Genomic DNA, 25,808 nt, shown 5'->3' with positions numbered 1-25,808 from the left:
TGCTTGTCCACCTTTAGCTTTAAAACATTCCATTTTAAAATTTTAAAATTATTTTCATATAAACTTGTAACGTCAGTTCACCCGGTTAAAAAAAATTCATTCATTGACACAGGTGCACAATGACACTGTAAGTCTGTAACTCACATAAATTTTTTATTTTATCAACTTTTTATTTATTGGTTGAAACAATCCTGGGCAAAAATGGTATAATCTGCTCACTCTGCTGTGGATTTTTGGGTACTTGTACAACAGGTGGTGGGGTGGCGTTCTGCCTGGTTGAATGTGTACGGGGATGTGCCACAGTTTTGGAATACCTTTTCAGCAATTTTGGTATATCTATGGGTAAGGTGCAAAAAGCGCCGAAAATGTGCGCATTTTGGGTCATATCAATTTGTAAGTGCTCTTTAGCAATGTCATATTTCATTGAACCGTATGACAAAACAGGCAAAACTAGTAACTTTTTGCACAAGATTTAGAGAATTGGCCATTGTATGACAAAAAATTTGAAGAATATTGTAAGGAACACTTGAAGTTTTGACTTTTAAAACCTACAATTTGGTCAAAAAATGTGCTTGGATAGGTAGTTTTCAACAGATTTACAACATTCGCCTTGCTATAACAAACATTGAATTGTGTTATCTGTTGACCTAAATGGGGAAAAGAAGACAAAAAGTAAAATTGAAAAAAAAAATATTAATAATGCAAATCCAAACTTTTTGGGGAGAGAATTCATGCATTTTGGAAAAAAAGGGCAAATTACGCATTTTAGAAAACTGGCGCGCGTATTTTGCTCTCAAAAAATCGCACACTTTCCCTATGCTTATCTATGGGTGGGTTTTCAGTGGAGACCAATGCTCCTAAAAGTGCCCAATTAGAGCAAATGTGGGTGCTTTTTGTGAAATATTGGTACACTGAAGCAAAGAATAGGTTTCGAGAAAGTTAGCATCCAAAAGTCTGCATGGCACATCCCCTTACCAAATTTGTCAAAGAACCATCCCCCATGGATTTGTACATGTGCTGATTTGTGCTCATGCCTCATAGACCATGATATAGTCTGCATACAGTCTATGATGTGCTGCATGACACTCTAGGACTAGAGAACAAGAAGAAGAATACTATTTTAATATTTCCAGGTATTTTAATAATTGAGGTTAATTAACCGACTAAGAACACTGATTTAACAGTACTCGAAGTAAACTTTATAAATCTGATGATTTATACTTAAAGTGTATGTAGGTGGGATGAAAAGCCGACGATCAACTTTGAAAATTTTGACCTTTCGTATTGAAGATATGGATTTTTTCCCCCAAAACACCAAAAAAAATTACACTTTAAGAATACATGTATATCATTAGATTTATAAAATTTACTTCGAGGACTATTATATATCAAAAATGTGAAAAATATCAAATTTTAATAATTTGTCATAAAATTTGTATTATATCGTGAATTTCAAAAATGAAAATTATTTGATATCAGAAAGACATTCTTCGTATTCAGAATGCAATTCGATATGTCTGATGTGCTCTCATGTCCCACAAAAATACTGTCGAAATGCTCATTCCAAATCCCTTAAGTACCGTACATAATTATGTGTGAGATGTTGTATTCATTGTGCATCCCGGTGGTGTAGCGTTAGTCATCCTATTGGGGGCATGTGACAAAATAGTTCACACACATAGCGTGATTTTGCACTGCATAAATTGGTTGGTTAAATTTAAGGGTGGTCTTAACCCTGGCATTATGGAAACTTTTGAGCCTCAACTGCTAAATTATTGGTCTAAAGTATATAAAAGTATACATTTTTAGAATGGCAAAGACTTGATGAATTATTCTTTGCTCAAGGTCAAATTTGGGCAAAAAATGCTCATTTTTGGAGAAATTACCCCAAAATACATCAGACCAACAATTTAGCAGAATGAGCCAAAAAGTTTCCATAATTTCAGGGTTAAGACCACCCAAGAGAATAGAATCTTGTTATACTTGTAAAATGAGGAGCTCAATTGTGATGGAGGTACTACACCCCTGATAAATTTTGTGACTAATTTTGCATTTCTCAAAAAATAACAACACACTGTTTACACATTCCTGCCCAAAACTGTCTCTTCTTGTTGTCCACATTGTTGTGATTGCAACAGGATAAGCATCATTCTGATGACAGAAGACATATATTTGGCAGGTGAATCTTGATGGGAGTGTAATATTCTTTTGAGAACAAAAGAAACAGAAAACAATTATTAGGTATTAAAATGAATCTGATAAGCTTTATTGGACACTATAATACAAATCACATTAGAATGTATTTTCCCAGAAAAAGTAATATAATAGACAACTTTGTGATTGTGGTCTTTTGTGCAAAACATTCCCACTTCAGTCAAGCAGTAGATTCTAATCACATCAGATTTGTACTACCATATATATGTATTCTTTTGTATGGCTTTTAAATATATGTGTAAATAAACTTTCATACCATAATAATATTATGTATTGTGATACAGATTGTGTTAGTGTAATTAGTAGTTATGTCTGCCTTTGGGGACATATGTAACATGATCAGGGGGAATGAGAAACTGAAAACCCCATGTTGATATGACTTTTCTTTGTGAAGTTACATCAATCGCTGAAAACAATATAAAACAAAAGAATTTTAATACTTTCTTTGCCAATATCTCAAAATCAATATTAGCGACATCCAACTCATTTCCCTTGATCGTGTCACATATTAGAACTAAAAATAATTAAATAATTATAATTTTATCTGGATAGTCTATTACTTTATTAGAATGTTTACATTGTTAATTGGTCTGCATCAGGTGTTTTTCAAAGGGTCGATGGTCAGTTCTAACTTCTAGACAGGACGTTTTGGCCAATATGTTCCCAGCGTGACTAGGTCTAATAACACTCTCATACAACAATGTTTTGTAATGTCCTACAAATGACCTAATTTAAAGGATACCGCCAATATCAGGTCTCACACAGTATAAGTTCCCGTAGCAACAGTGGCGTAGCTGCCGGGGAGGGGCCCTGGGAAAAATTGCCTATTTGGGCCCCCGCCCCTAGTGCAAGGAAAAAGGAGGAGAGAGAGAAAAAAAGAGAGGAGAGGAGGGGCAGAGAGATGGGGAATCCATACGATATGCAATACCATACGATTATTATAAATAAGCCTGGTAAAAATTGTCTATTTGGGCCCTGCCCCCCCCCAAGCGCAGGGAAATTTGGTGGGCTTGCCCCCTGGAAAAAATCCCGTAGCAACCAATACTAGAGCGGTTCTCGACTTGCGCGGTTCTCGACGCAAAGCGTCGGCCGCAATGCCTCCACCTTGAGGCGTATCATTTTAACCGGTGATGACCCCTGGGTGACCTTGGGTGACCTTGGATGACCCTCGAATGACCTTCTAAAAATTTGACTCTAAATGTTGACTGTACCCACCAAGTTTCATGCCCATATGACAGTTTTTAGTAACTTGACCTCGGATGACCCAAAAATGACCTTCCAAAATTTTGGCTCTAAATGTTGACTGTACCCACCAAGTTTTATGCCCATATGACAATTTTTAGTAATTTGACCTCAGATGACCCCTGGGTGACCTTGGCTGACCCTGAAATGACCTTCAAAAAATTGGCACTAAATGTTGACTGTACTCACCCAGTTTCATGCCCATATGGCAGTTTTTGCTAATTTGACCTCAGATGACCCCTGGATGACCTCGGGTGACCTTGAACCACTGACCAATACAAACTTGTTCTGTCTAGGGTCAAGATGCACCCACCCACCAAGTTTGAGGAACGTGCGACCCCTAGTCTCCGAGAAAATGGTATTTTGATTCTTACGCATAAATTATGCAAATTAGGTACTTAATTACCATATTTTGTGCTGAAAATCTAATCAGGTCAAGAACCTCTGGCCCCGCTACTCCCCACCAAGTTACGTCACTGTAACCCATACGGATCTCCAGATAATCTGTTCACAAGGTTTTTTTGCTTGATACGCATCAAATATGCATAAATTATGCAAATTAGGTACTTAATTAGCATATTTTGCGCTGAAAATCTAATCAGTTTGAGAACATCTGGCCACACTACTTCCCACCAAGTTACGCCACTGTACCCCATACGGATCTCCAGATAATCTGTTCACAAAGTATTTTGCTTATTACGCATATTACGCATAAATTATGCAAATTAGGTACTTAATTACCATATTTTGCGACGAAAACCTCCTATAATTTGAAGACCCCCAATGACCATCCCTCCACCAACTTGCATCACTGTACGTCTTACCAGTTCTGAGAAATTGCACTCGCAAGCTCGGACGGACAGAGAGACAGACAGAGAGACAGACGGACAACCAGGAAACATAATACCTCCGGTGGAGGCATAAAAATCAAAATGCATGATACCGCACTTGTTTCAAAAGAAATCGAATTACCTAGCCATGTTGAGATTCAGCAACATTTTAATGGCCAAATACTCCCCAGATTAAGTAGTAGACAGCAGTCTGGTCAGTTACCGATTGATGAACTATGTAATTTCACACCAAATAATTTGCAACTTTTCAAATCGCACCAAATTCAAAATTAATTTGGTATCATAGTGTAGCTGACCGTATTTGGTATCATAGTGTAGCTGACCGTATTTGGTATCATAGTGTAGCTGACCGTATTTGGTATCATAGTGTAGCTGACCGTTTTCCTCGCGTTATCACTATAGTATCAGTTTTGCTTGACCACACAATCAAGTGAGAACTTTCTTTTTTTGATTTTTGATGTATATCCATTTCTGACATTTCATAGCTCCGACCTATTCGGCAGAGGCTCAGTTTACAAACACTTAAAATTAATGAATGTTACATTTGATTCTTCACATAAAGCCAGATTTAGGGGTGTGACCTAAATGACGACCTTATCTTCCCACTTTACCATGTCAAAATGCAGATTTGGTATTAGGTGAAAGTTCAAAAATATTGTACTTTGGTGGTTACCATCCCAGAAGTCATCTACTGTGGGATACTCTTTTGCTTTGGGAATCTAAACTGCATGCTGGAAGAATTAAGCTCAAAACTTGGAACAGAATGCATACCTGCCAACTGTCCCTATTTAATAGGGGTTGTCCCTATTTTTATGGAAACAAAGCATAAAAGAGAGCGATTTTACCATGTGTCCCTATTTTTGCAAAACTGACTATAGAAATGTACAGGAAATTCGGGAATGTCCATATTTTCCAGGAATTTCTCCCATTTGTCCCTATTTGCGAGGTTTTAGGGTTGGCAGGTATGAGAATATACGAGTGGTATGAGAATGTTTGGGCGATTGGTCTCAAAGTGAGCTAAAAAACACTGTGTGTGCTCTTAATGTGAGGTAGAAAACACTGTGTTTCAGACCAGCCTCCTTTAAAATCAAACATGTTGAAAAAACGTCCTCGTGAAACAAGCCTGTGCTAAATTCCATATACTGCTCCAAAAAAGTATCCTTACACTTGGAAAAATAATCACAATTTCAAAACTGAACCATATTGGAGTAAATTTTGTTTTTAATAGATGCACTATCTATAGAGGCTGTCAGCCTTTCGTCATCTTGTGGGTACAAATGATACGTGTGTGCATGCGTCGGACACTGCGCGCAGGCGCAGGGCGCAGCTTGCCACGCAGCTGTTATCGCGCATCGACACGGTGATTTTGCTGTTCACGCATGGAGATCGAACGACCATCGCAGCGTGTATCCACAAGATGGCGGCATATGACGTCACGCTGACGGCCTCTATTCCGGCACATTATGACACCCCATTGAATCCAATAAGACTTCAAGAAGCAAAGTTACAAGCATTTGATTAGACAAAGGTCCAGTTTTAAAAGTGACAAACTGGCCTATTCAAAACTCCACGGACTAGACATCTGGTATGAGAGTGGTAAATGGCTAATTTGTGTGTGCCTTTAACCCGGGGGGCCTTTAATTTAAAACACAAGGAACAAAAGAAAAATGAACCAAAAGAGCTGACAAATAAAGCTTCATTGAACTTTAAAGAAACTGTGTTGTCTCTTTAAATTTGTTGCGCTTGATGGAATCTTTTTGCACCTTGTATACATGTAGGTCCTTTTGTCACTTTTAAAACTGGACCTTCATCTATTCAATTGCTTGTCTATTTACTTCAGTCTATTGCTCGTCTACTTCCTGTAAGGTCACATTGGATTCAATGTGGTGTCATAATGTGCCGGATTAGATAGTGCATTTACCCCAATATGGTTCAGTTTTGAAATTGTGATTATTTTTCCAGGTGTAAGGATAATTTTTCTGGTGAAACATCTAGCCAAAATCAGCAACCCAAAACTTGCATTTTCATGTTACTTCATTCAGATGGTTATTTCAAAAACCATTTCTTCCTATGGTAGACAATGGACTGTAATCTGAACATTTCTGTTGTAAAAGAGAGGCTTCCGATCATATAAGGTATGATTTCTTGGGCTGTTTCATGATTTTTTAGTCTCCCTGTAGAAAAGTATGGGATTTTTTTTCATTATTGTTAACCATTCATTTATTTTTGTAATCACACACCTGAAATTAATGGAGTGGTGGCAAGGCCATCATCACCTAGAAAATTATATGGGAAGCTTAATCGAAGTAATCTTCAATCTCAATATTTGGATCCAGCAGATCTTCCCCGTACCTACTCAGATCTAGTCCATTTAGTATTAGATTTTCAAATGTCTCTTCAAGATCCGTATCCCCAATTAATATTGCTCCATACATTTTACCATTACACAGTATCACTTTGACGAATTCTCTATCGTCACTGACCCTAAGAAGTATTTCATACTCGTTTCCTAAGTCTTGTGCATTGTATTTCCCAAGAAGCACAACTTTGTACCCAAAAAACTTTGTAACATGTGCAAAAAGTTCAAAACAAAAATCCTGTGATATCGATTCGCCAGTAGCATCTGCAACCATACATTTAGCAGCATACGCCCCCATTTGCCGTGCCTGGGACCAGAGGCGCATTTGCATCCAGTGTGTGGCGGGTTCCCACGATGCAGTGCATACATCGCCAGCTGCGTATATGTGTTCAATATTAGTCCTCATGTGATCGTCCACTTTCATACCCTTATCATCTGCGAGGTCCAAGTTAATTTGGTTTTGAAACAATGCTGTGTTGGGAGTGACACCAGTTGCGCTGACCACAAAGTCACATCCGTATGTTTTCCCATTGGTAAGATGCACATAAACTGGCCATTCTGTTGCAGGTTTTTCAGATGAGGTTGTGCTAGAAGGGACACAATCTGCTGTTTTGTTGCTTGATTTGAATTCACTTGGTGTCCACACACTTTTAACCTGTTGAAATAAAAGACACAAAAGAAAAACAATTTGCCGAGTTAAGAATGAGAACATGCTGTAATTGTTCTCTTAACATGATATGATGAGCCTTGCTCATTTTCCCTGAACAAAATATGTTCAATATCAACCCATGCTTAGCCAGTCTATTCCCACAAGGAAAACAAACAAAACCTGTACAAAGCAATAGAAAGCCATTTGCTTTAATGAGGTGATGCATCATGTTACAAATGATTCTAGGATTCTTCTCTGGGTCTTGGGTTCCCTGGTGACCAGCTGGTACTAGCCGATGGACATGGGGGAAAAGTTGACTTGTGCATGTACAGGTTTCTGCCAGCCAGGACTTTGAAAAAGGCTTGACATTGGCAACATTCGCCGTTTGTGGAACCATGGGCAGGGAAATGTACCTCGGAATGAACAGTGTTTTGGATGGAAGGAAAAGAAATGGCTCCTCACCACAAAATTCACTACCATGGATGATACAGATAATACACTATATAGGCCCTGACCAAATTAATCTTATAGGTGACGTAAAAACAACCACCTTGTTTCACACATGAACAGACCTTTTAAGAAGAGCTGCTCGGTCAATACTATTTCGTGGTTTGGTTTTTGTGTTGCAAATGGCCCTAAAAAATTTCAAAATCTGTTCAAAAGTTGCCAAGCCTTTCACTTATTCACACATGTTGTTTTAATCAAAATCAATCCACTTTTGCCATAAAATACATTAAAAAAATATCCCCATGCAAAATCGGGATCATTCCGGCGCAACGGTTTTATCGCCTTACCTCGGATTGATATTCCACATGGACTTGATGTGAACCCCGTGCTTGACCCTTCATGTCAAGCCCAGTATTCCAATCGGGACCAAGAGCACCGCCTTTTGTTGGCTGTGTCCTTCTTGCTGCCTCCAAATCTGCAACTGTATACAAAAAATATATGCCCAAGTTGTCAATCATCTACAATGAAAGATTCTGAAACCACTTATATTTCAAATTCGTTCTCAAAAATGGAAATAATTTGGATACAATTCACTAAAATCTATTCAATTTGGGACAATTGATAAAATATATTCCAACACCATTATGCCCTGGTACCAAGTGCCTTTGTTGTACCAAATGCACAACTTACATCAAAATTTATTTTTAAAATTCATTGTTGCTGCAAAAAAGGAGGATTTCAGTAAACCAGATAAGAATGCAAAAACATTTCTTTCACATATAGGTTAATTAATCAAATAAATTGCGACACCAAATGTGTACCAGGTACCTCTGTTGTAAGTACAGTAAATGCATATGGACACATAAATTCACAATCTCAATTCAAGGTAAGTGTAATATACAAGTTAAATTTATTAAGAAATTTATAGTTACTGCAAAAAATGAGGAAATATTTTAGTATTAACAAGAATAAAAACCACAAACCTTCATATTTATGTCTCTTTAGAGGTCCTTGAGCAGGCTCTTTATCTTTCACAAGATGTGGTAAGAAGAACTCAGCAGCACCAGCATCTACAAATGTACTGCTAATTGATGTGTCTTTGATGACCCATACCACCTCACAGCCTTCAATCTCATACACCAGCTCTGTTGCTATGCCGCCATTGCCAACGACCACCACCCGCTTGGCTCCTGTTAATTTCTTCTGAAAAGTGGCAACACTTTCAGTGTCTCGTATACCCAATACAAGTGGATTATCTTTGCAAATGAGTTTCGGGATGCCACCTGTACATACACAAAGCTTTTTATATTGGATTTTCAAACCACTTTGCGTTGTTATTTTGCAATTTGTTGAATCTATTTCTGTCACCATATCCTGGACCACTCTGACATTTTGACATCGTGTCTGAAGGGCAGCAGCTGGTCTTTCTTCAACCTCAAACTCTTCCAAAACATAGGAGATCTAAAATAATGATAGATGAGGATCATGAGGTATGAATTAATTAAGATATGAACAAGTTTTAAAATCACAATTTTTGACAGTTGGACAATTTCTGTCCAAATTGAAAGGTTCAGACAGAAATCTTCAGAATCCATGCAGTGTACACAGTAAAGTAGGTTGCATCATGAGCCCCCTATTTTTCAAAAGCATCCATGATTTTTGTGCCTAGCATAGTTAGTAGTGTTCCGCGATCTCATTGAATTTTGGTGAAATCCAACATCATTCTATCTTGGTCCACCTCAAGCTTGAGGCATAAAAACAAATTCAGAATTCAAATTTGACTAGTGCAGTTGGCACACATGAAGACTAGGTAAAAATTTAAGTGCTGACTATGTGGGCTTACGATGTACTAGTGTGTTACACTACAGAAGCTAATTATCCCTTAAAAATGGAACTTTATGATAAAAATTTGTGATAAATCATCCATAATCAAGCCATGATCTAACCATAAGACTTCCCAGTGACCGGGATGTTACCTATTGCCGAGTACCCCTGACAAAACATGAAAGAAAAACGTGCCCGTCTGACAAAAAAAATGAAAGAGAAAATCAGGAGGGCAAAGGAAAAGAAAAGGAGCCCCTTTTCTACCAAACTTCAGCCCGATCATGGGCCAAAATAGTGTAAAATACCAAATTTGTCCATGCTACGCGTGCACATCATCCCAATAAAGACTTTTTTGGAAGCTCGAAGACATACAGTCTCTATGTATTCTATGATTTTTCATCTGTGCCCCCGAAATGTTATTTTGCTATGCCCCTGAGCCATCTGGATATGCTGAAAAGGAAAAGACACTCTGAATAAGGACGAGGGGCCTATTCACTCAACAACATCTTTGACCAACTCATCACACCCTCTACGGTGCATCCTGTTGCCTATAAAAGGAAGCAGTCAGATGTGATGAGTTGCCAGTCTGATGAAACCACTAGTGCAGTGGTGAAATGTCACCAACATGTGAGTAGTCAACATCATTTTTCACTGGAATTGTTCAAAAAGAACCATACTTAAAGCCATAATGTAGGACTTTTTGGCACATTTGTAATGTTTACACAATGTCCAAACTTACACCTACCATTAACAATAGGAATTAGCCAAATTTGTTGTGTTTGCAACAGAAAAAGCTATGTATAAATCCCTATAGAGCTACAGTTAGCAGCCAAGATAGTGAGGTTTCTTTCATTTTTACCCCCTTATTTGGCTTAAATAACCAGAAAACCTTCCTGACAATATGTTACTAATATTATTTCATTATGTTTGGCAACAAATAAATTTTTTTTGAAATTTGACTTAAATCATACATTATGGCTTTAATCACTTGTAGCAGATAGTGCACCCATTGATACATTTGTGTACATACATACCTGATTAAAATTCGTCACTGTCTTGATAAGTGGTGATGCCGATATTAATGTAATCTCTTCTTCAGGACATAAATCTGACAAAGTCTCTGTACATGTCACACCAGCTATGCCCCCTCCCACTACTATGAGGCCTGGTGGGGAGTCTAATCTTGCCATTTGTGCTTCGGCTGGCTTCTCAACTCCTGCGGTGGTTGAATCTGCAGTTGCCATTTTACAGTTTTTCAAGGTTCAGTTCACGGATCTGTAATGTACAAAATATCATACATATTGTTAGAAATAAGACAGGTCCTTATGTCAATAGCCACCAAAATTGATAACAACGTGTCCATAGATTTACAGACCTAATTTTCCTAAAATTCACCATTTCCCCCGAATAGTGGGATTTTTGATGAGGGAGGAGCAAAGCCAAAGTATGCTACATTCCTTTTTGTTTGGGCTTGTACAAATTGATGAGAGCCCATAGATTGTCAGACCGAAGGCAGGGTTCCCACGTTCCTTGAATTTGAAAACACCTTTTCAAGGCCTTAAAAAAGTCCTGAAAATTTGCACAAGGTCCTTGAAAGTCCTTGAAAATTGGAATGTTACCGGAAGTATAATTTTGATAAAATTTGGGAAGTGGAGAGGAGCTGTTACTGTCGTTAATATGTGTCGCATGGAGAGCCGCATCGTGATTTGTGTGTTGCGGCAAGTCTTTAAAAATCATGCTTTTGGACCTTGAAAAGACCTTGAATTTTAAAGGCTTCAAGGTGCGGGAACCCTGTTAAGGGCCTTGACCATAATTTCTGGGTTATTCTAACATTAATCATTATGTACACAGTTGTACAGCCCACAGCCCAATTTACCAAAAACAAAAAATGTTGATTGGATTTTTTTAATCCCAATTTTTGACAAATTCTCTGACTCAGTGGGGGGGGCGGTACACACCCAAAAATTACCAAAGAGTTGTACTTGCCTTAAAGCAGGCCATAATTTGTTTTTATGAGCGGCCCTCTTTTAAAAACTGGATCTGTCCCTGTCTTGAAGAGAGTGAAGACAAGTCCTGACAAGGTCCTACATGCATATCGGGCCGAGTAATATTGCTTTTGTGTTAAACTGGTGTGCTCAGATTAGACTATGAAAATGGATCATTAGCTTCCAATTGGACACCTCAAAAAAGGACAAGGTTGTTTTTCATTATTATTATTATATCATTATTCAATATTCATTATTTCATACCTTCTTAGATAGCAAGAACCGATCAGAGCAAGCATTAGAAAAATGCAAACCATCATTGATTGTGTATGCAGGGGCGTGTACTACGCACAATGCTTTCGGACGCATTAATTTTTCTTGCGGTTTGGTGTGTTACATTAATATTTGCTTGTATTTTCCAAAACTTTAGTGACAATTTTGTTCAAAATATCAAAAATCCTTGCATTTTTTGCTTGTGTGTGAAATATGTTAATATACGTATTACTTTTTGCTGAGAAACTGTACAAAATAATGCACTTGTACTGAGATATTGCTGCGCTGGGGCTCGTGCATTAGAAGCATCAACAGCGCATACAATTTCACTCCCAACAAATGTACACATTTATTAAAAACCTATTTAAACCATTTAATTTGCACACAAGTCCAAGTTGTTGTATTTCTTAAAACATACTTTGATCTGAAGTATTTAAAAATCATGTTGGATTATTTAATAAAAGAAGTCAAGTATTATTAGGATTTTGTAAATGAGAATATGATGAGAGAATACTTCATTATTGAGTCTACTACCCTGTTTTCCTGTCTTATTTCTTTATTTACTTCATGCCTCATACATGTACATGTATGAAACAACACAATGGCACCTGTTACATAAACACATCAAAAGAAATAAGTCCCCCTCTGAAAATTTCGTCATAACATCGTAAAGTAAAACTTTGTACCAATAAAATTTACTTAGAAATAATTATAAGATTATTTACTAAATGTTTTGTGAAAATGAAAGATGTCCATGACTTCATGGCTGAATGAACCCAAATTGAAGACAAAAACTGCCCTTTCCAAAAGTCACAAAGTAGGCCTATGCTTGTTAACTGCAAGGCGTATTGGGACAAGGAATGGAACTGGCCATCTTACAACTCACTGTGCTGAACTCTGCACCAAGGGGATTTGCATGGCTGAATGATCAAGAATCGATACACATTACAGTAAATGTTCACTGGTGAGAATTTTAAACTGCACTCAAACACATGGGGTTTTCCATTAGTAACAAGCCATGAATCAACTTTTGTGACAAGCATATAGGCCTACTTTGTGACTTTTGAAAAGGGCAGTTTTTGCCTTCAATTTAGGCTCATTCAGCCCTGAAGTCATGGAAATCTCTCATTTTCACACAGCACTTAGTAAACAGTCATATAATTATTTCAAAGTTAGTTTTATTGGTACAAAATGAAAACCTTATAATGTTATTACGACATATTCAGAGGGGGACTTATTTCTTTTGATGTGTTTATACAATGTACAAGTTTACAAACAACATATCAAAAGCCTGTGAATGAAAACAAAAGCAGTACCTTAAGGTGGTACTACAGTACACCCCCTGATAAATTTTGTGAATAATTTTGCATTTTTCTCAAAACATAACTGGTCGCATGTCATAAGTTGGGTATGCTAAAAGGGTGGAGGGATTACACTTTTCTGAAAATTGCGATACAAATTTGATTGGCTTTCCGCAACCCCATATCCTACAACAGTGGTTGATACCTCATTTTAAGCCTAATTTTATACTCTTTCAGTCTACTGAAGCATATAATTATACATTATTCAGTAAAAATATCACATCAGTTGAAATGAAAAATGCCAGGGGTGGAGGAGCAGGCGGATGTGGAGCAGGCGGATGCGGGAGTGTGCAATAGGGCCTATATGTGAAAATTCACATGTCAGCATGTCAAAACTACTGGTTACTTTTTCAAATCTAGTGAGGGTATGATGTATTGACAGCTTTGCATGTTGAATTTGTACAACTAGAACAATTACTGACTACTTAAGGTGGTACTACACCCCCTGATCAATTTTGTGACTAATTTTGCATTTTTCTCAAAAAACACACTGGTAAAAAAAGTAATGTACAGGGGCAAGGAATCCAATTACTTCACTGAAATTTCAGTGATTCAAGACAAGTGGTTCATTATAAATGTTAAGAAATGAGGTACATTCTAGCGGTACCTCTTTTCTTATCATAAAAAATGTACCGCTAATGTGTTGAGTCACTGAAATTCCAGTGTAGTAACTGGATTCCTTGCTCCTATAATATGTATAACTTTTGTTACCATCAGTTTGTTATTATTTTTTGAGAAAAATGCAAAAATAGTTACAAATTTATCAAGGGGTGTAGTACCACCTTAAAGGGTTATATGTTCCATTTTTTCATTTTTATTTTCATTTTTATTTTCATTTTTAATGAAATCCTAGTTGAATTTCAGTATTTTTAGCAACATGCTAATGTACATTTCTCTTCTTGATATTCATTTCCTCAATAATAGAATAACCGTCTTGCTAATTACTTGTAAAAAGGTCATTGACCTTTACAATTTAAATAAAATACGTACAATTATTTTAATTAGTTAATTTGAAGCATTGATGTATTGAGAACATATCCTCCAAATCTGATGACATTCTTGCATAACATAAAAATTTTACAGTCATTTTTGTAATTGAGGTCCGATTTGAGAAAATTGCATTTGAAAATTGAGATTTACATAGAAGCCTGTGTATTAATTAATTAGTAATTAAGCATTATCTCAAAAATTAAGCATGTGTTATGGTTAAAAATGGTGTTAATTATTAGAGGTTGTCAATACATACAACATATCAAAAAATACATTTTTTGTCATTTTTGACCATGTAATGGAAATTGTACCCAACTTATGACATGCGACCAACTACACACTAGTAACAAAAGTTATGTGTATAGGGGCAAAGAATCCAATTACTTCACTGAAATTTCAGTGATTCAAGACAAGTGGTATAAAAATGAGGTACATTCTAGCGGTACCTCTTTTCTCATCATAAATAACATACCGCTTGTCTTGAGTCACTGAAATTGCAGTGTAGAAACTGGATTCCTTGCCCCTATAATATACATAACTGTTGTTAGCAGAGTGTTATTATTTTTTGTGAAAAATGCAAAAATAGTCACAAATTTATCATGGGGTGTAGTACCACCTTAACATTGTGTCTGACAGATTTACAAGTTTACTTATGATTTGATTTTAAGTCTGATCATGTGGACTCATAACATTTTGCAAATATCCTTTTACAAATTAAGCATACTGATGACCATCCAGCGCATATTATTTTCTACAAGGGCCTCTGCACAAGCTTGACGTAGCGCGCATACATGTGCGCGATGGTTTAGGTTAGCATTTAAAAAAAAAGGAACCTTGCAACAGATTATTCTTCAGAAAATGACACATATATTGAGACATTCTCCTTTCCTTTGTCAACAGATGCAAGCCATTCGACATTCAGGAAGGTACCAAGTAAAATAGGCTTAGTTACAGGATCTGGGGTCCATTTCACTAAACTTTACGAAGCTTTGCGAGACAAAAATTGGTCGTAACTTAAGACGAGTCGTAACATCCATTTCACTGAACTTACTTACGAACGGTACCCTTCGTAAGTAATATGAATTTACTACAGGGACCCTTCGTAAAGTTACCTCTAGTATTGGGTATTCGTAACTTTACGAATGGTTACTTGAGTTACGAAGTCGAAGGGTTAAAAGTTTAGTGAAATGGACCCCAAGAATACTAAACATGAGATGGCCTTAGGCTCCAAAGATAAGCCCTAGGTACAATATCAGTATATGATCACAGCCACTGCCTAATGGGAAATATATTCTCTTGTATTTTAAATGTTTGTTTTTTTTGTCTGTTTTCCAGATTTTGTCCTTAGGGTTTATTTGTTCTTTAAAAGTGTATTACATGTACTTGATGTCGCTGATATGCTAATTTCCTGAATAAACGTTGACAAGGGAAGGTGTCCAATTGGGTGTCTTCTGAACAGTAAAATCTCATTAGGTCTCCAATTAAAACATTATTGTTCGCAACATGCACCCATATATCTTCAGAAGTTTTAATCTAAAAGTTGTTACTAAGGTGCCTACTCCATCTTGACTTCACTTTTCTTCACATGTGATTCACAATCACAAGGCGTCTGAACTAACCCAAGTTTGCGCTTGTCAAAAGTAAATTCTGGAAACTGTAAAGCTCGGGTATCTAATGTATCGAATGTCTTGTCTTCATCCACATGTCCAATTACCATTGTAGGCCTATCACTATCAAAGTCACAGATAACACTGTATACTTGACCATATCTATTAATCAGGTACCAGTTATTATCATTCTCAACAAAGAATGAATCTTCATCTAATGTGGTATCAACCAAGATATCTATTAATTCATTGGTAGCTGGTTTATACAGAGCAACTACAACATCCACGTATCCATGATGACCATGATGACTGCCATCAGGATTGGGACCTGCTTTGTATTGCTTCGCTTTGACGAATATCTGTCCTGTTGGTAGTAAAATAATATATGGTGAATAAAGCAACATGTCCTCTACAAGAATTTCCCATGATTTGCTGCGAATACCGAATCGCTGAATCATACTCTTGGGCGTATCAATTTCAACTTCACCAATCAAATATATGTATTCTTTTATTTGCACCATTCTAGGATAGGTCAATAATTCAGGCATTGGTTGAAGCAAGATCCATTCATTCGTCTCAGACTTGTACCAGAAAAAGTTATTTTTCTTAACCCATTTCTGATTTTCACTTTCTTCACCATCTGGCGCATCATATTCAACATCAACTGCAGCATACAATTGATTCTCATTGCTGACAAACAAACTTAAATTCTCGTCTAAATACGGAGTGGGAACAGTAATATCAGCCAACTTAGTCATCTTATAACATGCTGTTTTAGTTTCGCATTTTAATAAAATTATGGGAGCAATGCTGCTGATAACATCATAGTCTTTTGCCAATCTAGCTGTGATAGTGTTTCTAGTAGCAAACAACTCTGGATGACTTTTGATCAATGGTGGTGAAGCCGTATCCATGGTAACACTCAACTTGATAACCTCCTCCACCATCACCTTACACTGGGGTATGGCTAGCAACTCATCACCAAGGATACTGTGGAGTCTGTCAACTGGTACCAGACCAAGATGTATCTTCTTCAGGAGGTCAACTACATGGACTTTGCGCTGCTCCCAATCATACTTGAGCCATGTTACTGTTCCTTGCAGAATCTGTTCTTCAGTCATGTTGTCTGTCTCGATTTCTTCATCACTCAGAATCTCTTGTATGACACTTTCTGAACAATGTTCCAAAAACTCTTTGGATTGAACACACTTGGAGAAGTTCTGTATAAGGTAACTTCTATACAATTGTGCAACATCTGTAAGACTGCCATGATTACTTGTAATCGACCATATCTCATAACAGTCTTCAATTGTGAAACTATCCTTGACTTCTCTCAGATATTCAGCACATAAATCCATTGCTTCAGGTATCACCATGTAACAAGCCATTTGGAGAATACCTGTGACAGTTTGTAAGGAGAGAATGAAGTATCCTGTATAAGCAAAGTCCAAGATTTGGGCAAAGCTTTCTTCAGTTCCAGGAACAGTTATCTCGCTCAATGTACTTTCTTGAAACCCTGATGAGAACATTCCTTGGAAGTAGTCACTTGTACAGCTTAGAACTGCTTTGTGAGCAGGAAATCTTTGATCACCAACAATGATGTTGACATCACAGAAGGCTGCCTGATGTCTCAACTGGTTAAGTCCTGATGACAGACGAGACAAGTGTGACTGATTCCCCACACGTTGTACACACTGATATTGCTTGAATGCGGCCATCTTGTTCTCTCAAAGTCAAATTGGTAGCAGCACAATATACATGTACAGTGTAGGACTTGGCAAACTAAAATCAGATATAGGCTGTAACAAAAAAGAAATTACAATTTGGACAAAATATTTCAAAAAGTGTTACTTGTTTGGTGTTTATTTTTTTTCTTCCCATACAGAGATAAATTCTTTAGTACTATAGTAAGAATTCCAATTGAATGAACGCAGCTTTTAACAGCTGCACTCGATCCAACCGCGATCGTATATTGCGTATTTCAAACTACAACGCGAACGCACGACCTTGGATACAATGCTATCCAATCACGAGTGCGTTGGCATGGTTGGATTCACTTCCGCGTTACTCACGCACAATCGCACACGCTGGCGTACATCGCGCAGTGTACGCAAAAATTTGTCACGCTATTGAAAGCTGCGTTCATTCAATTGGAATTCCCACTATAAATACATGTAAGCTTTCTTCTTGATGTTCTATTATATCACTAGTACGTATGTACATTCTAGTTTGTTCGCGTTATAATTGGTGGATGCATGATTAACCATATAAAGCTAACATACATTTTTAAGAGTGTATACCAACTACAATTCATAACATTATTGAGCCCCTCCATTCCACTAGTAACACCTGCACAAAAGTAAGGGTCGCTCCAAAGTCCAGATAGATGGAACGTAAATAATATATAGGCCTATGCATGTATGTTAATTTTCTTACATTTTTTTAATTGTCTTTTTCTTTGTGCCTTTTTTTTGCCTATATACATAAAGATTATACCTCAATATCATAATTGCCAGCTTTGGTCTAAGTGTGCAGATCATGCCCCATACATGTATAAAACAACACCAATGTTACATGCTATACAAAGTTTACAAACAATAAAAGCTTGGTGATGGAAATTTCGGAAAACCAGTGATTTGACCTTGTGTCTGACAAATGTTACTTGTGATTTGATTTGAAGTCTGATCATGCGGACTCATTATAATATTTTGCAGATTTCAATTTACAAATTAAGTGCACTGCTAACCATCCAGTGCATATTATTTTCCACAAGGTCCTATTCACAAGCTTGACGTTGCGCATATTATCGTATATACATGTATGTGATTGTTATACCGCTTCAAAGGAACCTTGCAACAGATTATACCTCAGAAAATGGCACATTGACAAGACATTCTCCTCTCATTTGTTAACAGATGCAAGCAATTAGACATTCAGGAAGGAACTCTAGACAGGAGCTAGCCTTGGGCTCCAAAGATAAGCCCTACATCAGTTTGTGATCGCACCCACTGCCCTGCCATTTTGATGGGTTATTCAGTCCTTCTCAGTAATTCTGGTTTATTTTGTTTGTTATATATCCTCTTATATTTTGCTAATGTGTTTTTCTTTGTGTGTGTTACGGTACCCAGTATTAATGAGAGAATGATTTCAATCTATTCAACCAGATTAATCCACATACCTTGGAGCAACCAACGTTGCGGTCAGTACCACTGACCTTCAGCTGGGTTGCGATGACGTCACCCTGTGATGTCATTGGGTGAGGTAGAGTTTGGATGGTTCTGTCCCAGGCGTGTGAGAGGTTGTTTCTGAGTCCTCCACCACGGTTGAAGGATCGTTGTTCTGCTCGCACCCAGATGGCTTCTTTAACTCCCTGTTCGTACCACCGTGCTTCGCAGTCGAGGACTTCGACGTCCTCTAGGTCCACCTTGTGTTTGCTGGCTTTTAGGTGTGTGTAAACTGCTGACTCTGCAGGCCCGAACTAGAGCCTTGATGTTAATGTAGCCATTTCTTAAGTGGCTGGGATGTTTCTCCAATGTAAGTGTCAGTACAGTTGAAACTCTCCGCGCACTGAATACCATACACAAGTCCTGGGACAGAACCATCCAAACTCTACCTCGCCAAATGATGTCACAGGGTGACGTCATCAGGACTCAAGGTGTTTATTAACATCACAACCCAGCTCAAGGTCAGTGGTACTGACCGCAACGTTGGTTGCTCCAAGGTATGTGGATTAATATGGTTGAATAGATTGAAATCATTCTCTCATTGTATGATTCCCAGATGATTGAGAGTATTCACAAAAAGTTACCCAGTATTAATCTGGACAACTCTGTTATCTAGATTTTGTCCTCAGGGTTTAGTTTACTTTATGTTGCTGGTATACTTTGTAATTTGCTGAATAAAGTTTGATAAGGGAAGGCGCCCAATTGGGTACGATAAGTGTTATTAGTGCACCGCTTAGGGTGGGGGTAATAATTTTTAATTGGGGACCTAGCAAAACAAAAGTGTTCAAAATGTCTTCTGAACAGTAAAATCTCATATATATCTTTATCGTAAGTAATTGGATGCCTTGCCTAACATTCATAAGTTTTAATCTAAATGGCTGTACTGCTACTGAGGTGCCTACTCCAGCTTTACTTCTCTTTTCTTCACATGTGATTCACAACCACAAGGCACTTGAATCAACCCAAGTTTGCGCTTGTCAAAAGTAAATTCTGGATTAAACTGCTCTCTCATATCTAATTTCTCAAACATGTCTTCAACAACATCATCTCCAATTACAATTGCAGGCTTATCACCATCAAGCTCATCACAGATAACTATATTTACTTTGTCTTTGCCTTCACCTCTAGTAACCAGGTAGCAGTTATTATCATGCTCCACAAAGAATGAATCTTCATCTAATGTGGTATCAACTGAGACCTCCAGTAATTCATTGGTAGCTGGTTTATACAGAGCAACTACAACAGCCCAGTATCCATATCCATAATGCCTGCCATCAGTATTATTGGGACCTGATCTATAATATTTCTGCGCTTTGACTAATATCTGTCCCGTTGGTAGTGAAATAGCATACGGTGTAAGAAGCAATGAGTCCTCTACAAGAATTTCCCATGATTTGCTGCGAATATTGAATCGTTGAATCATACTCTTGGACGTGTCAATTTTAACTTCACCGATCAAATATATGTATTCTTTTATTTGCACCATTCTAGGATAGGTCAATAATTCAGGCATTGGTGGAAGCAAGATCCATTCATTTGTCTCAGACTTGTACTGGAAAAAGTTATTTTCCTTATTCCATTTCTGATTTCCACTTTCTTCACCACCTGGTTCATCAAAATACTCAACATCAATTGCAGCATACAGCTGATTTTCATTGCTGACAAATACCCTATACACACTTAATTTCTCGGCAGAATATGGAAATCGATTAGGAATATCAGCCACCTTAGTCATCTTATAACATGCTGTTTCAGTTTCACATTTTAATAAAACTATGGTACCAGTGCTGGCATCATCATAGTCTTCTTCCAATCTAGCTGTGATAGTGTTTCTAGTAGCAAACAACTCTGAGTGACTTTTGATCAATGGCGGTGAAGCCGTATCCATAGTAACACTCAACTTGACAACCTCCTCCACCATCACCTTACACTCGGGTATGGCTAGTAACTCATCACCAAGGATACTGTGGAGTCTGTCAACTGGTACCAGACCAAGACGTATCTTCTTCAGGAGGTCAACTACATTGACTTTGCGCTGCTCCCAATCATGCTTCAGCCATGTTGCTGTTCCTTGCAGAATCTGTTCTTCAGTCGTGTCGTCTGTCTCGATATCTTCATCACTGAGAATCTCGAGTATCATACTTTCTGAACAATGTTCCAGAAACTCTTTGGATTGAACACACTTGGAGAAGTTCTGTATAAGGTAACGTCTATACAATCGTGCAACATCTGTAAGACTGCTATGATTGCTTGTAATGGTCCATATCTCATAACAGTCTTCAATTGTGAAACTATCTTTGACTTCTCTCAGATATTCAGCACATAAATCCATTGCTTCAGGTATCACCATGTAACAAGCCATTTGGAGAATACCTGTGACAGTTCGTAAGGAGAGAGTGAAGTATCCTGTATAAGCAAAGTCCAAGATTTGGGCGAAGCTTTCTTCTGTTCCAGGAACAGTTATCTCACTCATTGTGCTTTCTTGAAACCCTGAAGAGAACATTCCTTGGAAGTAGTCACTTGCACAGCTTAGGACTGCTTTGTGAGCAGGAAATCTTTGATTGCCAACAATGATGTTGACATCACAGAATGCTGCCTGTTGTCTCAACTGGTTAAGTCCTGAAGATAGACGAGACAAGTGTGACTGATTCCCCATACGTTGTACACACTGATCTTGCTTGAATGCGGCCATCTTGTTCTCTCAAAGTCAAATTGGTAGCAGCACAATATACATGTACAGTGTAGGACTTGGCAAACTAAAATCAGATATAGGCTGTAACAAAAAAGAAATTAAAATTTGGAAAAAATATTTCAAAAAGTGAATTGTTTGACCAGTGTTTATTTTTACTTCCTATACAGACTTACAGATAGAGGTAAATTCTTTTTTACATTTTACATGTAGATCATCATACATGTAAGTAGGGATGTCCAATTCGCTGTCAACACATTTGTGCTGCTAGAACAGTTTACAATACAATACAATACAACTGAAATTTATAAAGCGCCTAAAACCAAACAATTGATAAACACTTAAATCAAATAAAATTACAGTCCATAGGCAACATTAAACAAATGGCATTTCAAGAGTCTTTTTGAAAATGAGAAGAGAGTTTGCATTTAAAGCACGGTCTGCAAATGAACTGCACTGTATGGCGAGTTCTAGGTTCGAACAGTAATGGTGCAGAGGAGGAACGTAACGGCCTGCGGTCAGTCTGTATTTGGAGCATGCTAGGAAGATATTCTGGAGCCTGTTGGTGGAGAGATTTGTATGTTAGAACCATGATCTTAAAGTCAATTCTTTGCTTTTCCAGGCAACCAATGCAAGTTGATGAGATCGTCAGAGATGGGGTCGTATTTTCGCTTTCTGGTGATCAACCTACATTGTAGCTGCAGTGCGTTGAATGTTCTGGAATCTTTTGAGGAGATTGTTGTTGATACCTGCTAATAAACTGTTGCAATAATCAAGTCTAGATGTGACTAAGGTGTGAACAGCTAATTTGGTACTACATCCCTAGCCAATTTTTTGCTTATTTTTGCATTTTTCTCCAAAATTATAGCGCATTGGTGACGAGTAAGATATGTATTACAGGAGCAAGGACTACAACTACTGCACTGAAAATTCAGCAACTCAAGGCAAGTAGTTATTGATTTATTGATCAAATATTGGTTTTCCCTCATTTTTGACTGTAACTCCACAACTGTTGTCTGTGCTGAAATAAAAATTTCCAGTGTAGCAGTTGTAGTCCTTGCCCCTAATATACATGTATCTTACTTGTCACCAATGCTCTATAATTTTTGAGAAAAATGCAAAAATAGGCACGAAATTGGGCAGGGGTGTAGTACCCCCTTAAGGGTGTAAATCCTATTGACACGGCATAAGGCTAAGCCAGTCTCTGTGTACAAACGGCGTACACACAAGACTGGCAAGCGAGTCTAGTTTTCAAATGATAGTAATAACATATAGGGCATTTCGTCATCAAAAGAGGAAATACTCCTTTAAAAATGATGCATGACAATGACATGAAATTGATGAATGATCTAGACCGAATAAGGGGCTGTGCAATAATTATTAGCCCCCCGCTAAACGGCTCGCGCAAAAATCGCTTGCCCCCCCCTCTCGCCCGCCAAAAATTCTTTGCCCCCCCCCCTTGAACATGCCAAATTGCAAAGCTTAAATGGTCTAGATGTATGATGCGAGCGCAACGAGCAGGAAAATTTGCACATTTAATTAGCCATATTACAAGTATATTAAACATTTAACTGTAAAAATAGATTAGTACCGTATTTATTTTCCATAAAATGTTAGCTTTTACTATCAGATATGTCCCCTTTTAATTTTGAGCCGAACAAGTGAGGTACGGTAATAGAAAATTGGAATTTACTACTACTAGCACCCATGCATGTTACTCTCGCGGTTGTATGTAATACGGTAGGCCCAGGGGTGTAGCCAGCTTTCTTGGTCAGGGGGGGCATAATAAAATTTTGGGGGAACAGACGAAAAAAATGGCAGTTGCATCATACAATACATAGACACTGTATGTCTTCGAGCTTCCCGAAAAGGGCCTTATTGGGATGATGTGCGCGCGTAGCGCGAAAAAAAATGGTATTTTACACTATATTCGACCATTATCCGGCTAAAAAAAGGGCTTTATTGTTACAATGTGCGCGCGTAGCGCGGAAAACTTTTGTATTTTACACTATTTTGGCCCTGAATTTTGCTAGAAAAGGGCTCCTTGCCCTTTTCTTTTCCTTTGACCTCCTGATTTTCTCTTTCATTTTTTTTGTCAGAGGGGCACTTTTTCTCTCATTTTTGTCAGGACTCTGCCCCCCTGCCCCCCCCCCCGCTGGCTACGCTACTGGGTAGGCCCTACTATCCTCTGGGTGTGTTTGTATGCATATCCCGCACGCCGTGTACGTAGGCCCCCTACTGTGCATGCGTGTTCGACTAATATTTCCATCGTAATAATAAAACAGATATTGACAAAACTGCAGCACCCAAACATCAAAAGTCTTGATTTTTGCAGAGTATCTTTAAAAACTAAAGTACATAATACAATCGTGTAAAAACCAGAATTTAAAAAAAAAAAGGGCGTTCTCCTCAGCAAATGTTATAATATGGCTTTAAGCTTTTCCGTACTGTTTTCCTAAGCCTTTTAGAGCGTTTTATTAAAAGGTGCCTCATGAATGCGTGCCAAAATCGCTTGTTCTCTCGGCTTGCCAAAAATGGCTTGCCCCACCCCCCCCCCTTTGGGCTCGCCAAAAATTTCTTGCCCCCCCCCCCCATTTTACCCTCCCCCGGCTCATAATTATTGCACAGCCCTAATCAGTCACAAATCCTGACATTCAATCATCATCTAGGTAACCTAGGCAAACCTTAGTTAACACATTTACTAGTCAGCGAATTCGCCGAGACCGGGGCCCCAACTAGCTCGAGATACTCTAGCTAAAATACAGGTTTACATTTACTATCTTACATTATCTTGCTGTATTTCAGCTAGAGCTCCAAACGACAAGCTTCCGGGTTTTTTGGAGAACAGTACGTAAGATGAAGAAGAAACCCGCCTCGGAGCCCGCCCTACTCATTATTTCATTGTACTTATTGCAATTTGCCTCCACATTACGTAATCAACACAAAGCTTTTGTGAGGATTATGAGTTGATAAGAAATTGACAGTGGAGGATACGAAGGACACGCCGATTGTTAGTTGTCAATCATGAAATGCCGCAACGTATTAAAATTTTACTGCATGGCATTCCGCAAACACCAAGACAAATTATGCCGTATTTTTCCAAAGATCATCTCATATGAAGTAAGCTGAATGCGATCTGTAAACATTCTGATCGCTTTTGATCACCTATTATCGGCGAATTTGCTTGAAAACACGTGAGTTCATGTTGTGTAAACATAATTAGCATAGACACAAATGAAATTACGATGCAATACAATGCAATTTGAATGCGCAGTAGATCTATAGAAATAACGTTGCCCGGTTTTATGCAGAATTAGACCCTGTCTGGCCCCAACACAATGCATATTACATAGAAATTTGAATTTTTTTCGAGAATAGGTGGGTGAAGGAAACCTACATACATATGTTTTCTATACTTCACTTGACCCAAATATATGATTTTTATGGTGATAATCAAGTCGCACATGGAATTTTAGAGGGATTTTGATAGAAGTTCCATTAAAAAAAGCTGCCAGCGCCATGAGACTAAGATCTAGAAACACCCCCGAAATGCCGTTTTGGGGAATTTTGCTAGCTGAATCTTTTTGATGAAAGTCAATCTTTGACAAGATGTAACTTTGCTACGGAAAGTGCTATGAAAAAAAGGTTTTCAGTTTTGGCTTAGTTTACTCAAGGGCTTTAATTTGATATATAAAACGATGCAATTTGATGGCAAATTTGAATTCACCTAGTATACCTACATCATCATGATGCATGATCAATTTGAATCCAGAGAAGACTGAGTTCCGCCGTCTAGTCATGCTACTTGCTAGTCGACATTGCCAAACACTTAATTTTACTTACATTTAATTCTTCTATTCAACCTCATGTAACAGACCAAATAATGCTGTATATTTAATATGACGGTATTAGTATCAAAACCACTAGCACTTGCATCATTTTCTTCCCATGTACTGATGTAGGCTACCATTTTGTTTCTGCATAAATGTTTTTGTTGCAAATTTGTAAGAAAGCTACTAAGATTAACAACATAGCTTTTAATGCACGAAAATTAATTATTTTAGCTTTAGTAAAATATTTTATGTATATTATA

General features: G+C 37.8%; 1 protein-coding gene across 2 annotated transcripts; it reads right to left on the bottom strand.

The window, feature by feature from the left end:
* Window positions 1-5,293: 5,293 nt before the first annotated feature.
* LOC140156598 (pyridine nucleotide-disulfide oxidoreductase domain-containing protein 1-like) lies at window positions 5,294-25,662 on the bottom strand. 2 transcript variants are annotated; one of them, XM_072179536.1, is made up of 5 exons: window positions 25,559-25,662; window positions 10,621-10,861; window positions 8,746-9,223; window positions 8,110-8,243; window positions 5,294-7,321 (listed from the first exon to the last, which is right to left on the bottom strand). In XM_072179536.1, the coding sequence occupies exons 2-5, from the start codon at window positions 10,828-10,830 to the stop codon at window positions 6,605-6,607; spliced, it is 1,539 nt and encodes a 512-aa protein (XP_072035637.1). In that variant the 5' UTR covers window positions 10,831-10,861; window positions 25,559-25,662; the 3' UTR covers window positions 5,294-6,604. The 2 variants fall into 2 exon arrangements, with proteins under 2 accessions (XP_072035637.1, XP_072035636.1); XM_072179535.1 differs by lacking the exons at window positions 5,294-7,321; window positions 8,110-8,243; window positions 8,746-9,223; window positions 10,621-10,861 and adding an exon at window positions 17,674-21,799.
* Window positions 25,663-25,808: the final 146 nt, after the last annotated feature.

The sequence above is a fragment of the Amphiura filiformis genome, chromosome 7, assembly GCF_039555335.1.
Source record: "Amphiura filiformis chromosome 7, Afil_fr2py, whole genome shotgun sequence".
Taxonomy (NCBI): Eukaryota; Metazoa; Echinodermata; class Ophiuroidea; order Amphilepidida; family Amphiuridae; genus Amphiura; species Amphiura filiformis.
This window is presented reverse-complemented; position numbering and strand designations above follow the sequence as displayed.

Excerpts from the sequence above, each read along its gene's own strand:
- LOC140156598 (XM_072179535.1), bottom strand. The coding sequence starts at position 21,718 with ATGGCCGCATTCAAGCAAGATCAGTGTGTACAACGTATGGGGAATCAG.